Source organism: Macrobrachium nipponense, chromosome 6 (assembly GCF_015104395.2).
Source record: "Macrobrachium nipponense isolate FS-2020 chromosome 6, ASM1510439v2, whole genome shotgun sequence".
Classification (NCBI taxonomy): domain Eukaryota; kingdom Metazoa; phylum Arthropoda; class Malacostraca; order Decapoda; family Palaemonidae; genus Macrobrachium; species Macrobrachium nipponense.
This window is the reverse complement of record NC_061108.1, coordinates 34,149,792-34,165,743: the sequence shown is the minus strand read 5'-3', so window position 1 is coordinate 34,165,743 and position 15,952 is coordinate 34,149,792. Positions and strand designations below refer to the sequence as shown.

The 15,952-nt window shown below is 36.3% G+C and overlaps 1 protein-coding gene across 2 annotated transcripts in view; it reads left to right on the top strand.

Annotated features, from left to right (window-relative positions):
- Positions 1-252: 252 nt before the first annotated feature.
- LOC135216077 (integumentary mucin C.1-like) overlaps positions 253-15,952 on the top strand; it is a 20,064-nt gene continuing 4,364 nt past the window's right edge. The window contains exons 1-5 of one of the 2 annotated variants that reach the window (XM_064251075.1): positions 253-421; positions 568-636; positions 5,160-5,249; positions 5,752-6,057; positions 10,589-10,741. In XM_064251075.1, coding sequence (XP_064107145.1) covers positions 259-421; positions 568-636; positions 5,160-5,249; positions 5,752-6,057; positions 10,589-10,741 — 781 coding nt within the window. In that variant the 5' untranslated portion in view covers positions 253-258. Of the gene's footprint in view, positions 422-567; positions 637-5,159; positions 5,250-5,751; positions 6,058-10,588; positions 10,742-11,113; positions 11,550-15,952 lie in introns of those variants that run through there. The other variant, XR_010314803.1, reaches the window with a different exon arrangement.

Here is a 15,952-nt window from a genome sequence, read left to right as displayed (position 1 = left end):
ACACACACACACACACACACAGCCGCATGCTTGTAACCGCATTCTCTTAAACAACTATGAGCTGTATACATGAAATAACCTGTCTCTAAGGAAACCCTGTGTTGTTACTCAAACATGAACTGTACATTTGGGTCCTTGAGCTTATGCCAGAGTGTCCAGGTCACCAAGCGAAATGACTAGACAACAAAATCGTAAATTACCGCAGCTACAACGGCCATTACCATAATGATTCAAATGTTGCTTTCAGACCCTAAAGACATGAAGAGAGATGGCCGAATGCTACGGCCACTGTGGCTGTCGCTCTTATTTTTCACGACTGAGCTGACAGCGGTCGTCGATGGCCTGTTGATGGACTTCCACCTGCAATCAACTATCCCCCCGGGGGTCATTTCACACTCCGAGCTCAATGTGCCTTCAACCTGTGAGTTCATTCATCACTTTGGTCTTCACTTCAACTTGCCATTGTCTGCAATAGAAGCGATGCGATTAATTATATCAGTTCCATCCACGTATAAGAAACTCAGCGTGACTGATGTGCCGATTTGCTAACGTCATTTTCATACGCAGGTTACTGCAAAATCAAATGCATCATTGACGACAAGTGCTCACACGTTGCCATTCACGACGATGGGTCAGGTGAGTGCCTTTGTCCAGACCGTTAATGAGAATTTCTTTCATAGAAAGCACCGCACTGATGAAGTAAACTATAAACAGGGGGTCTACCAGTTAAAAAAATAACAGGGGGAGGTAGATAGGTATATACAGAGAGAGAGAGAGAGAGAGAGAGAGAGAGAGAGAGAGAGAGAGAGAGAGAGAGAGAGAGATTGTAGTCTTGATTTTTGGGATTCTGCTTTTCCAAAATTTCCAGTGTTCTTATTCCTATTACTAAATAAGAGGATTTCTCTTTTTTTTATCGATGGTACCAGACTCTGGATGGTACTAGAATTTGTGCAATATTCAATATTTATTTTAGATATAGATATAAGGAAAGGCATATTTAGAGCTATTATGAAAAATTAGCTTGCATAAACGTTTGAATGATACTGCTTCTGCATTATGAAAAATTTATAGCTCACCAAATCTTTTCCCAAAGTTGGTCTCACCTTCATACTCGTTAAGTATCGGTACAGAATTTATATCATAAGACTAAAATAAGTGTAAAATCAATTGGTATGCTGAATCCAGTTGAAATTCCTAAGAACTGAATTCCATAATACTGCAGGAAAAAAGGAATGCATTAATACTCAGATGCATGAAACACAACCCACGCACTTCTAACTTTGTGAGAAGAAGAAAAACATGTTTGCGAACGATTTGTCTCCTTCTTCAGGTGTAACAGATGATCATTGGAAGTATTAATTATTAGTCTAGCACTGCAACGAGTATTTACGTATTGTATTTACTGGTTTGCACGAATAGATCCAAAAAGATTCTACCCAAAGTCATTTCAAATCCAGTGCAATAATAGGTTACCAAATCGTGAAAAAGTGAAACTGACTGTAAGAGGAAATTGAATATATAAAAAAGTGAATATATGCACACGTATACACACACATTTGGTATATATACAATGTGTATACGTATGCATATATTCACTTTTTATATATTAAATTTCCTCTTACTTTCAGATCACTTTTTCACGATTGGGTATAACCTATTATTGCACTGGTATCGCTAACTTTGGGTAGAATATTTTTGTATCTCTTTGAACAAACCAGTAAATACAAACTAATATTATATTTACAATATATATATATATATTTATATATATATTATAATTATTATATAGATATATATATATATATAGTATATAAAAGGTATAAGCCATGAAGGAAAGATAAACAACGGAGTAGCTACAAGAACTTTCGACTCAACGTCCTTTACTTAGCAGACTGACTGACATACATGAGAAACTGAGAGGACAAGGAAGGGTCGTATAAGTGACAGATAGGGATTATAAGGAGATTAGTACCTAGAATCCAACACACCTGGAGAATGAGTAACCTTCCCAAACAAGCATAAACATGGGTACAATTTAAGAACAAAAAGATTAAGTCCAACCACTCAGACACAGGAACAAGACAATTAAAGGATTATACAGGGCAGCAACTGACCACATTCAGATCTTCGGTAAACAAAAACTTATTCACAAAACACATTAAACATCCATATACAAAGAAAATATCTATAAGGCAACTAATTTGTATTTAAGTCTGTGTTGTATCTTTGAGGTCATTCTTAAACATGTTACAAATACAAGGGTCTAAATGAAACAGGCCACGACTAATATTAAAATTACAATGGGAAGTAAGTTGTATAAGGGCAGATTCTAAAAGATTTCGTGATAAGACATCTTTTGATCTTGCAATTACTGAACTACCAATCCAGTTTATCCAATGGTTGTTTTCACTTAAATGATTGAATATTGCATTAGATGTTTGTCCAGTTTTGACATTATTTATGCTTTTTTAATCTTACTTCTAAGCCCTTGCTCGATTGTCCGAGATAAAAGGAGGGGCAGTCCATACATGGAAGTTTATATATTATGTTGTTGCTTCCTCTGGGCCACTTTTTATTAATATTCCTTTTAGTGTGTTATTATAGGAAAAAATAAGGTTGACCTTAATTGTCTGAGCAGTTGGACTTAATTTTTTTTGTTCTTAAATTGCACCCATGTTTATGCTTGTTTGGGAAGGTTACTCATTCTCCAGGTGGGAGTATTCTAGGTACTATTCTCCTTATAATCCATATCTGTCACTTATACGACCCTTCCTTGTCCTCTCAGTTTCTCATGTATGTCAGTCTGCCTGCTAAGTAAAGGACGTTGAGTCGAAAGATCTTGCAGCTACTCCGTTGTTTATCTTTCCTTCGTGGCTTATACATTTATTTATGCATTTATCACGTTCCAAACTTTCGCAATACAGTTACACACACACACACACACACACACACACACACACACACACACACACCACACACATATATATATATATATATATATATATATATATATATATATATATAAAGATATATGCCACAAAGTTAAAATATCCTTAAAGATAAAACAGAACTACTAGGCAAATTGTCAGTCAAATCTCCTTCGCTACCTTACTTGTACGGAATACTCAAAACGCACAAAGAAAATAACCCTATGCGGCCTATTATCAGTACTGTTGGTTCAATTTCATATAAACTTTCGAAATATATCACTAAGATCTTGTCCCTGTTACTTGGAACCATCTCCAATTCTCATATATATAATTCTCTAGATTTAGTTGATAAATTAAACAAAATTGCTCTTTGCCCTACTGATAGATTCGTTAGTTTTGATGTATGTTCTCTTTTTACTAAAGTCCCTATAGACTCTATTTTAGACTATCTTAGTAATGAACTAACTCAGCATGAATTACCTCTACCTATAAGTCACATAATTTCTCTCACGAGTTTGTGCATTTGTGATTGTAAGTTTATATTCAATGGTGAATTTTATCAACAAATATTTGGCATGGCAATGGGAAATCCTTTATCACCACTACTCTCAAACTTCTACATGGAATTCTTTGAAAAACGCTACTTACCTAATATCATTTATATTCCTGTACAGTGGTATCGTTCTGTTGATGATATCTTAGCTGTTCTGCCTGTCGGTATTGATGTAAATGATTTACTCTCTAAATTAAATAACCAGGTACCATCGATTAAGTTTACTCTAGAATTAGAAAAAGATAATTGCCTCCCTTTCTTAGATGTTTTGATACATAGAGAACCATTTCAAAGTAAATTCAGTATTTATAGGAAACCGACCAACAACTTAACTTATGTTCATTTCTTCTCAGGCCACCATCTTAACATTAAAATACCAATTTTTTCTTCTATGTTTTTACGAGCATTGCGCATTGTCAGTCCACAATATTTGGATCAAGAAATTGAATACATAAGAAAAATAGGGAAAGATTAATGCTATCCTTCACATATATTAGATATTTGTTATAATAAAGCCCACAAAAAGTTTTATAGTGTAAGTAACACGCAGAAAGAAAATTCTAAGAACATTCTCATTTTGCCTTATTTTAACGGATTTGAAACCATTAAATCATTGTTAAAAGCTTTTAATGTCAACCCTGTTTTTTCCTATAATAACACACTAAAAGGAATGTTAATAAAGAATGGCCCCAGAAAAAGCAACAACATAATATATAAAATTCCATGTATGGATTGCCCCTCATTTTATCTCGGACAGTCTAGCAAGGGCCTAGAAGTAAGGCTAAGCCAGCATAAATATTCTGTAAAAACTGGGCAAACATCTAATGCAATATTAATTCATTTAAGTGAAAACAACCACCGAATAAATTGGATTGATAGTTCAGTAATTGCAAAGTCAAGAGATGTCTTATCACGAAATCTTTTAGAATCTGCTTTAATGCAACTTACTTTTCATTGTAATTTCAATGTTAGTCGTGGCCTTTTTCATTTAGACCCTTGTATTTGTAACATGTTTAAGAATGACCTCAAAGATATAATTACAGACTTAAATAAAAATTAGTTGCCTTAGAGTTGTCTTCGTTGTAATGTATGTCTAATATGTATTGTGAATATGTATTGTGAATATGGTTTTGTTTACCAAAGTTCTGAATAGCTGTCACCTATAATCCTTTAATTGTCTTGTCCTTGTATCTGAGATGATTGTCTTAAACTTTTAATTGCACCCATTGTTTATGCTTGTTTGGGAAGGTTACTCATCTTCCAGGTGTGTCGAATTCTAGGTACTAATCTCTTTATAATCCCTATCTGTCAGTTATACGAATCTTCTTGTATTGTCTTTTTCCTCATGTATGTCAGTTCATCTGCTTAGTAAAGGACGTTTAAACGTCGAAAGGTCTCGTGGATACTCAGTCGTTTATTTTCCTTCGTGGCATATATCTTTATTTATGGATTTATCACGTTCCTAACTTTCGTGATTCAGTTATACACACACACACACACACACACACACACAGACACACACTCACACACACACACACACACACACACACACACACACACACACACACACACACACACATATATATATATATATATATATATATATATATATATATATATTATATATATGTATGAAAAATTTAAACGATGTTTTTATGTGGCTTTGTGTACCATAGGTACAACTAACTGCTTCTTCAGCGATGCAAGAGTGGGCCAGCTTATTACGCTAGAGCAAAATCCCTCGGCCATCACTTTCTCTAAACCAGGTGAGTTGAAGTGGGTTCTTTCGTCCTGTCAAGCTTCGGGAATCCCAAAATGCTAGATGGAATTTATGATACCGCTGAAGACTACTGCGGCGCCCCTCCGGTTTTGGTAACTATTAATATACGTGAGTACCTCCTTTAATACCAGCCCCTTTGGCGAGGAACATACGAACATCAACAAAAGACGGTCAGTATCATCAACATGAGCAAAAGACATAAACATAAAAGTATAAAAAAAAGGCGGCAAATATTCCGATCAGCGACTGGAAGGAAAGGGCCGCGGTTAGTAGGCTTCAGTGTTACCGAATTAACATATGTTTTAGAAACTAGCTAGGGGATATTTGTTCTTTCTGTAAGTCATTGGAAGCCAAACAAAATAATGAATGATCGAGGATGCAGACAGGCAAGTCACTACAGATTTCTTTGTTCCTCAATATTCTTAAGAGCCTTTCCGGTTTGGTCTGAATGTATTTATTTTTCGCATCATTCGTTTTCCTTCTTTCAGCTCAATCGACTGCACCGTCAGAAGCGACAACAACCACTCCAGCTACGACCTCAACAACCACTCCAACTACAACATCCACAACTTCAAGTACGTCTTCAACAGCCACTTCGACTACGATATCAACAACCACAACATCCCCTACGACTACAACTATAACAACAACAACAACAACATCCCCTTCGACTACAACTACAACAACAACAACACCCCCTACGACTACAACTACAACAACAACAACACCAACAACAACTCTCTCTACTTCGTCAACAACATCAACTACCACTACAACTGTAGCGACGACAACAGGTAACCATCGAATCACAAAGAATAACTCTGCTTCTCAGTATTATTTTGACGACTGCGTTTCATAGGGTAGAGTTAGAAAAGTTAAAGTGCTCTGTAGGATGAGACAAAATGGAATGAAATATTATTATTATCATTACAATCCTAGTTTGAAAAGCAGTCTGCTGCAAAGTCAAGGGTCGGGATAGCAAAATAGAATGAAACACGACAAACAAACTATGAAAATAAAATGAGACATATCACAGTTAAACAAAAAGACATTTGCATCAAGGTTGAGCTTCTGAATTTCCAGCGATTCATTTCATGATTGGGTCAGAGAAAGGTGCAAGTGAGCCTCACATAATAAAAGGCAAGACTGTAAGAGAAACTTGTATGGTTTGAGAAGACATGAATGCAAAGATCAGGGATCAGAAATTTATTAGAACTCAAGTCGGTTGAAGCAAGCTGAACACGGGAACAATGTTCCCAACATGGTAAAATAAGAGAATAAGAGCATTTCCTCAGGATAAACAGATCCCTATAAACCATGAAAGATTTGCCCCTAAAATAAGTCTTTTGTGTAAACGAAGAAGAGATCGATCGGTTCTTATAAGTGGGTTTGCCATCAAGAATGATGCTTAAAAGATTTAAGCAAGTTGCAAGTAGTAGAAAGAAATCTCAGTGAAAAATCTGTGTAGTGTTAGACCTACTGATAATCATCCTGTTATGGTTAGTTTAACCCCACCTAAGTATTTGCACCATAAACTAATTTCGGATATATCTCTGTTAATAGATTCAGCCACTAAGGTCCATGCTAAGTAGATGGGTTCCTTATAAAGATTCGAAAAAGCAAAAAGCTTCTTTTTCAGTCCAAACCACCCACTGAAGCGCATATAACATAAAAGTAAAATGCCAATAATACTACCCTAGGGAACCAAGAATTACATTCCCGTAATCACTTTAGTACCCAACAGTTACTACTGTTTGCAATCAATTGGTTTTCTTAATAATAATACAAATATCTCATGCACTTCAATGTCAAATGCAACAACAAAGTCAAGATCAGTCAAAAGCACTTCGTGGTGCACGAGTTCCAAGGATTTCTAAATGACACTGAGAAACAAAAGAAGAGCATCACAAGTCCCCAATCCCTTATGAAAACCAAACTGTAAAGTAAAGAACAGATGAGTAGGCTCACCAAAGTCATTCAGGTCATTTTACCAATATATTGAAGAAAAAAAAATAAATAAAACACTCAGATGATTCTAGATTTAAAGAAACTGGATGATAGTCAACAGGACAAAATTATTACAAAACACGTTTTCCTAATAAAGTAACAATACCAATTCTCCAACAACAGGTGAAAAAACCTACGGGTTTCACAGACAGTGCAGGCACGTTTTTGGCAATAACTCTGTAACGAACACTCGTATCAGTACGAAATTTTGCTATAGTGTAGTACACCCAGTCCCGTAATTCATGAGATCATCATGAATCACTAATTGTAAAGAATAAAGACACTTGTCCTTGTGCCAAGAGGCAAAAACTCGATTAGCCAGAAAGGGACACGAACACAACAGTATGAAAAAAAGCTCCGCCTACCCTTTCTCTTCACCCCACCCCTCTCCTTTCTTCCCTCGCCTGCTCTCCCCGTCCTTTCTCTGCGCTCGCCCCAAACCCCTTCTCTCTCTCTCAAAGCTGCTTCAGTTTAAACTTATTTTGCATGATTTATTTCTATTTGTCTATCTATCTAATAATTTACATTGCTGTATATTTCTAATGATCCACTCGGTTGTCACCTGCCAGTTGACTGATTTATTTATGCATCAATCCGCTCATAAAATAAACATTCATGGGTGCCACTTTGGCTTGTTATCTATACCAGCAAGATTACCCATCTACGATGGGTGATAAAATACGGGTGCAGAAGTGAATAATTTATATGTACTATTTGTTCAACAATATTAAAATAAGGGCAATTTTTATACATACATACTACAGAACCTCTTTGTACACAATATTATCAGTTTGTCCACAACTTAATATCAAGTTGGCAGAGTCAGTTGCTCTGCTCATCGCCACATACAGTTGGCCATGCGTGAACATGGGTGACGGCAGAAACACACCAACACGATCCAAAGTCTGGCCCTGCGACTTGTTTGCAGTGAATGAGAAGGCCAGGTTGATGGGAAACTGCCTGCGCCGTAACTGGGATGGAAACTGGTTGTCCGAGTTTAGCTCCATAACGGTGTACCTCGTTCCGTAGCAATGTCCATTGGCAGGATCGAAATTCCGAAGCAACATTACCGGGCAGTACTTCTTCAGCGTTATTTTGTGCACTGGCAGTCCCGATGGATTTAAGTTATTAAAAAAAATCTTGCAGATATTGATGATAATTTTCATCTCCTATTGTGTCCGAGCTGAAATATTTGCGACTTTCTCTGGGGAAGTTGTACAGATATTATGTATGAAAATTCGTAAAGTAACTAAGTCTACGGGAATAACCGGCCTCGTTTCACGACCAGAAACAGCTCCGTTTCAGGGAATCCCTTCTCACCCCCACCCCCTACAAAGGAGGGGGGTAGGTTGGATGAAACCCCATTACAAACCATCTTAGGGGTCCCCACCATAATCAAGCTAAGTTTCATGCCCATCTGACCAACCGTTTGGCCGTGATTGAATAACAGACAGACAGGCAGACAGACAGACAGACATTACGCCCATTATAGTATGATAAGCGTCACCTTCTTCGAGGTGCTAAACAAGGCGGCAGCTCCTTGGGACGTCGTGTTTAGTACTAGCCCGTCTGGGACGTCGTGTTTAGTACTAGCCCGTCTGGAATCAAAGCATTGTATACAGCCATTTCTATGTTGTGTAGTAGACAAATTATATCAATGAACGGTATCTTCGTGTGGCCATCTACCTGTTTAGTACCAACACCTCGGAGTAGGGACGCGTAGATAAGCCAAAGTACCACCCATTCATGATTTTAAAAATATATGCATGGGTATAATCGAGGCTTTAACTCTAATGAATGTCTGGTAGAAGGGCTTAATTTTTATTTGTAACACATAGAGTAACTATAACCAGTTACCTATTCAAACCAATATGAAGGCAATTGGCGGATTTTGCTTTGCTAAAATAGTTTAAAAGTTGCGTGACAAACTCATTTCTGCAACCATGCCGACAGTTTTGTTCCAAGGTGGCCATCTTTTCTTCACCTTCGTTATACAAGTCTATGGCTGATGCCTTGAGTCCAAATGAGGATTGCGAAGAAAGTAACCAAACAAGTATAACAGTCGCTTTACCATCGATCATACTTAGTGTCTATCGTTCTACTACACATTACATTCAGATATCTCTCACTTCAACCAATAACCATTTACAGTACCAGTACCACACACACACACACACAAACAGAGAGAGAGAGAGAGAGAGAGAGAGAGAGAGAGAGAGAGAGAGAGAAGGAAGAGTAAGCAAGAAGGAGAGGGGTGGAGGTGGAGGGAGAGGGTAGGCGGAGCCTTTTTTTAATACTGTTGTGTTCGTATCCCCTTCTGGCTACTCAAGTTTTTGCCTCTTGGCACAGGGACAGGTGTCTTTACTCTTTACAATGAGTGATTCATGATAATCGCATAAATTACGGACTGGGTGTAATACACTATAGCAAAATCTCTTACTGATACGAGTGTTCGTTACAAAGTTATTGCCAAAAAACGTGCTTGCACTGTCTGTGAAATCCACGGTAGCTTACTAACGGATAACAGTAGACAACGGAGCTAACTTACGTTTAACAGCAGACTACGGGCTAGGGTCTAAAAATCCACAAGCATCATAGTCAATTAAAAATGGCTCAGATTCTCCGATCAAAAAGTTAATGCATTTCGTTTACCATCGGGAAAACTGGGATAGATTATATTTAATTTCTCAATGCTCTGATTACTGATAATTATATATATATATATATATATATATATATTATATATATATATGATATATATATATATACTATATATAATATATAAACCAAAAGGCCTGCCTTATCATTTTGGCAGCGAGTAACAGCCATCTAGTTTAACCACAGGAAAAACTGTTGAATCTGCACCACAAGAAAAGTACAGATTTGAGAATAGCCGCCATGCACCGCTATGTGCATTCCCTAATTGTACCAGAGTGGTTTTCTTTTGTGGTTAAATTGCACTTATTTTCAACTGAAGCAAACCCTCTCTGAGGCATAGCCATGTCTGCATATTACTACTCCTTGTCAAAACAGATCTGTTTCTAGTTCCTTTTGCGAAGGTTCTAAGCCAGTTTTTCCAAGTATAGGTGTCTGTTTTTAATTGCTGCATAAAAGAGCTAAAAAGCGCTAGGCAGAAACTTCAGCAGTTGGGAATAGCAAGGCTAACTGTAAATGATAACCTTCTCTAAGATGTCTTGATCTAGACACATTTTAATCTATTAATTCAAAGACTATGCAGGTTTTCATGAGGCACCCAGCCTTCTAATAAAGGCTCTCAGAGGCCGTCCATGGTTATCAAATTTGATCATTTCTTTACAGCAGAGTGTGCTAATGTGGGATCAGTTGCGTGCCTGAAACCAGGTCCGGGTCAAGTGACTGGCACCAACGCATCAGCTGGCTGTGGAGCTGGAGAGACCCTCTATTTACCACAAACCCAAAATGACTTTGAAGGTCTGACAAGCTTCTACACGGGTGAGTGACTGTGATTTGCAGTATCTCCATTTCCAGCCATCAGTGTGTATATAAGAAAAAATATGAGACTGAGGAAGGTTTTGTTGCCTGCTGATGTCAAGTGTCATCATAATTATTTAAAAATGTTCTAACTGAAGTCCCTTCCTAAATAATGCAAGCCTTCCTCTTACAAATGGAGAGGCAAAGTTAGTTATAAAATAGAGGAAGCTGGAATAGCTGCATAGGGTCAATAAGTTCTCAACAGGACTACCCTAGGTACTATCTTTAGGGGTAAAAGTTGGATTTTATTTGATATAACTGACGCAATCATTTTTAAGATTTGTCTCGTTAAATGTCGGTGATGAAAGCGGAGCAAAATGAGTTTTATTAATAATGGCACAAAGGATCATAGGATTTATACTATAAATCAGTGAATGATTTATACTATAAATCAGTGAAGAAGACATGATAGTGCCAAAAGTGAGTGCGTTTCAGTGTATCTTCTCTCGACAGGTATTGGCATACCTAAACCTCTCTAGACTCATATCATCCACGATGGCTGTATGGCAGCATAGTAATTCAGCTTACGGGGATGCAACAGCGAGACCGTGCATTACAAAAGTATTTTTTCGTCTACATACCCGTGGAGGTCTTAGTTTCTCAGAAATCGAAGGCGAAGGGTAAAGGCACCAATGTTACTAGAAGGAAGAAGAAGAAGGCATCGTCACAGGATCCCGTGTTTACATTCGCTCTGTACTTTAGCCTTTATTTTTTGGTGATGTAATGTACTCAAGCACTGATAACAATGCATGGAGCATCGTGAAGTGATGTGAGTACCAGACTTTATGTGGAAACGTTTATAAGTACAGGAATAGTGCCAAATAGAGACTCAAATAGACGGGGTACTTGGAAACGTTTGTTTATACCCCAAGGCGTTTGCCTTGGGGAAGGTCCGTTTTTTATGATAAAGTTTACCCGTTCTCTTTGTTGTTTTATGAGATACAGTGCTAAAACAACATGGATTCGTTTCCAAGCTTTTTAAGGAGAAAGGACTCCATTGGTTTACAATTCCTGGGAGGTTATATGTCCATCGAAAATGTATGTATTGTGTTATTCAGAGAATTGAAACTTGATATTGCTGACATCTTGGGTGTACAGAATGTGAGCAGGAATAAAGTAGTAGTTAAGTTCAGCTCAGAGAACAAATTCTTGGAAATAGTAAGAATTTGAGGATAAGCAGATCAAGATAAGTGAGGTAGATAGTGTGAAAGTTGTGAATATAAGTACCTCGTATACATATGTATCGATAAGGAATGCACCCTTTGAATTGTCTGATGAATTGATAATAAACATTATGAGCAGGTATGGAAAAGTGGATTCAATAAGAAGCAACAGATGCAGTATGGGACCCCACCCCTGAAAGGTCCTGCTGAATGGGATACGGACAATAAAGATGAAGATTAGAGACAATATCCCTTCATCGATAAGTGTGTCTGGTTTTTAAACTTAAGTATATTATATAATGGGCAGAAAAGAACCTGTTACAGATGCGGACAAGAAGCCATCTAGTGAAAGATTGTAACATCGATATCATGGACGGAACTAGTATGTGGAATGAAAAAGACTTTCCTGACATAAGCAGGCAAAGAAATGATAATAAATCAGAGAAGGATAATGGTGATAACAGAGAACAAACAAGAGAAGGAAATAACATTGAGGGACAAGAGGTAAATGAATAGCCAAAGAGGAATTGATATTAGTGAAGATGAAACCGATGTATACACAAATAGTGCAGCTGACAAAGGTCCAAGAGGAAATACTCAGGAAACCAAGAAGGAAATTAAAATAAGAAGATTGAAGAAGGATTAGAGGAGGGGAATGAGAGTATCGAATGAGTGAAGACAGTGGCGACGAGATAGGTGCTCCTTTGCAGTTATCTCCTGATGAAATTGTGCAAGTAGAAACAGAAGGAGAAGATGTGCACATGAAGAAATTATAAACGGAAGAAAGGTGGAATACGAAGACAACATGCAAATCGTAACCGAAAAAAATAGTCAACAGTTGAAGAAGACGAGCGAATGTCAACGGAAGAAGTTCAAAAAGAAGGAAAGGGTGAAGGTGAAAATGGTATGGATGTTGAGTCTATGAGGAATATTCCTGAGGAAACTTAATAGGGAGTAGAAAGAGAGGCAACAATACAACTAAAGAAAAGGGTAATAAGAATAGGAACGGAGATAAAAGTCAAAATACCAGTACGACAAAAAATGCAAGCAACTGTTAACGACAGTTCAGGTGTAAAAATTACCATTAAAAAAGGACAATGGACAGAAAAACTTAAAAGTATTGAATAATAGCGAAGGAGAATGTCCGTTTTTCTGAGTTGTCAAACCACTTAAATGAAAGCCAGGATATGTTTATTGATAATGTATTAGACCATGGTCTATTTAGTGATCAGAACTCTGGTAAACACAAACATGAGGATGATGATAATAGTAATGGTAAAAATAAATGTTCTAAACTGGCTAAAATAGGTAAATAATTGGTATGTATTTATTTTAATATTTCCTTAAAAATGGCTTTAGTCACTGCTTCATTAAATATTTGTGGTTTAAATGAGCTTAATAAGCAGTTGAAAGTAAAGATGTTAGTTGATCAATATAAAATTGATGTATTATTTCTTCAAGAACATAATATTAGAGATGTGAAAAGGATAAACTATTTAGAGGACTACTTTGAGGTTGTAATGAATATGCCTACTAGCTTTAAAGGTGGCACGTGTTTTCTGTTTAATAAAAAGTCAAATATTTCAGTAATTAACAGTGAAAAGGATGACACTGGAAACATATTATTCACAAGGATACGGTATAATGATATAAACCTCTCCTTATTGAATGTATACGCACCATCAGGCTCAAGTAAAAAGAGAGAGAGGGAGAACTTGTTCTCTGTAGATATTTTGTATTATTTAAGGAACAACATATCAAATTTGATTTTTGCTGGTGACTTCAATTGCGTACTTTCGGGTAGAGATGTTAGTACAGGTAATGAGAGTATGTATCAAAAGGTCTTAAATCTTTAGTACAGCATTTGGGATTGAAAGACGCTTGGTTTTCAATGAACAATATTCCCGAATATACGTACATTCTAGGTAATTATGCTTCAAGAATTGACCGAGTGTATGTGACTGATTTGTATAGTATATTAAGAATTGTAAAATATTCCATTATCTTTAACAGACCATAATATGATATTAACTGAATTTCTGCTTAATAATCGTTGTAAAATAGGTATAGGAATATGGAAGTTAAATGTTTCATTATTGGAGAAATTTGAAAGATTATGGCACTTTTTAAAAAAGGAAAAAATTAAATACTCCAACATTATGGAATGGTGGGATACATTTGTGAAACCAAAATTAAAAGAGTTTTTCATAAGACTGTCTAAACAAGCTATACAAGAGAAATATGGCACTCTAAAATTTTTGCAAAATTATCTTGAATACTTATCAAGTAAAGCCTCTGTAGGTTACAATAAATTTGAAGAGATGAAGGCTATAAAAGATAGAATGAAATCAATAAAAGATGAAATATGTGAAGGTATAAAGGTTAGGTTAAGGACAGAAGAGAGAATAAAAGGAGAGAGATTATCTGCAAATTTATTAGGTAAAGAGAAACTCAGAGGGAAGCGAAAAATAGTATTAGGCAACTGAGGTTAGAAAGCGGCGTGACGCTCGACAGCACAGAGGCGATAGTCTGTCATGTAAAGGATCACTATGAAAAACTGTTCACAAAGATAAATACTGATGAACAGCTACAAGATAGTTTCCTTAATTGTATAGAGAGCACAATAACTGATGAGGACAATGAAATGTTATGTAGAAAGGTATCTGTCGATGAGGTATTAAATACGTTAAAGATGATGAATAAAGGCGGAACTCCCGGTGAAGATGGTCTTCCTCTGGAATTCTATTTAAAGACATGGAATGTAATTAAGTCAGAGTTCTCTGAAATGATTAAGTTTGCGATAGATTTAGACCTTGAATTAGGAAAAAGCCAAAAAAAGGGTATCTTGAAATTAGTACCTAAAAGTGGTGATTTATTGTGTTTAAAAACTGGAGACCTATTTCTTTACTGAATACGGATTACAAATGCATTGCCAAAATTTTGGCTAATAGATTAAAAAATGTCCTTCATAAAGTTATATCACGAGAACAATTTTGCTCGGTTAAGGGAAGATCAATAGTGAAATGTAATACTCTAATTAGGGATGTAACTTATTATGCAAATGAAAATAATTTGGATTGTGCTCTAATTAACCTGGATTGGAGTAAGGCGTTCGATAAAGTTAATTTTGAGTTTCATGTTTAAAACACTCTCACGGATGGGTTTTAGTGATTTGTTTATCATGAAAATGAAGAATGTTATATACTGGATGCTTAAGTGCAGTTTGTGTAAATGGGATTGTTAGCGGCTTTTTTCCTGTTGAGAGATCCATAAGGCAAGGATGTCCGATGTCAATGATGGCATATATATTGTTTCAAGAATCTTTATTCAGAACAATTAAACAAAGCAATGAAATTGTGCCAGTGAACCTCCCTAATGGGTTCCAGTGTTCTGTTGTAGGTTTTTGCTGATGACAGCTCAGTTTTTGTTAGTAAAGAAAGAAGTATTAAAAATAGTTTTTAGTATTATAAAGCAATTTGAGCTAGCTACTGGTGCAGAACTAAATAGAGATAAGACTTGCGTCATGGGTTTAGGTAATTGGAAGAACAAAAATGTATGGCCACTTGATTGGATACAACAGAAAAATAAGTGTATGGTATTAGGCATATTGATAACCAATGATTATAAGGAAATGGTAGATGAGAACTGGGATGCTTTAATCAATAAAGTTAAGGTAAAAATAAATAGCTTTCGACTCGATACTTGTCTTTATATCAAAAGTCTATTTATTGTAAATGCCCTTATTTTAAGTAAAAGTCTGGTACATGTGTCATGTATTTCCATTAGGGAAAGAGAAAGCAAAATTATAGAACAATCTGTTTTCCGGTATTTGTGGTGTGGAACTTACCAACCAATTAAAAGGGATTCCTTGTATCTGCCAAAAACAGAAGGTGGTATTGGGGTTATTAATGTGTTTTATAAAGCAGCAGCTATTTTAACAAGTACATTCTTGAATATTATGTTATCTGATAGTTATGGACGAGAATTAGCCTTATATTACACATGTATT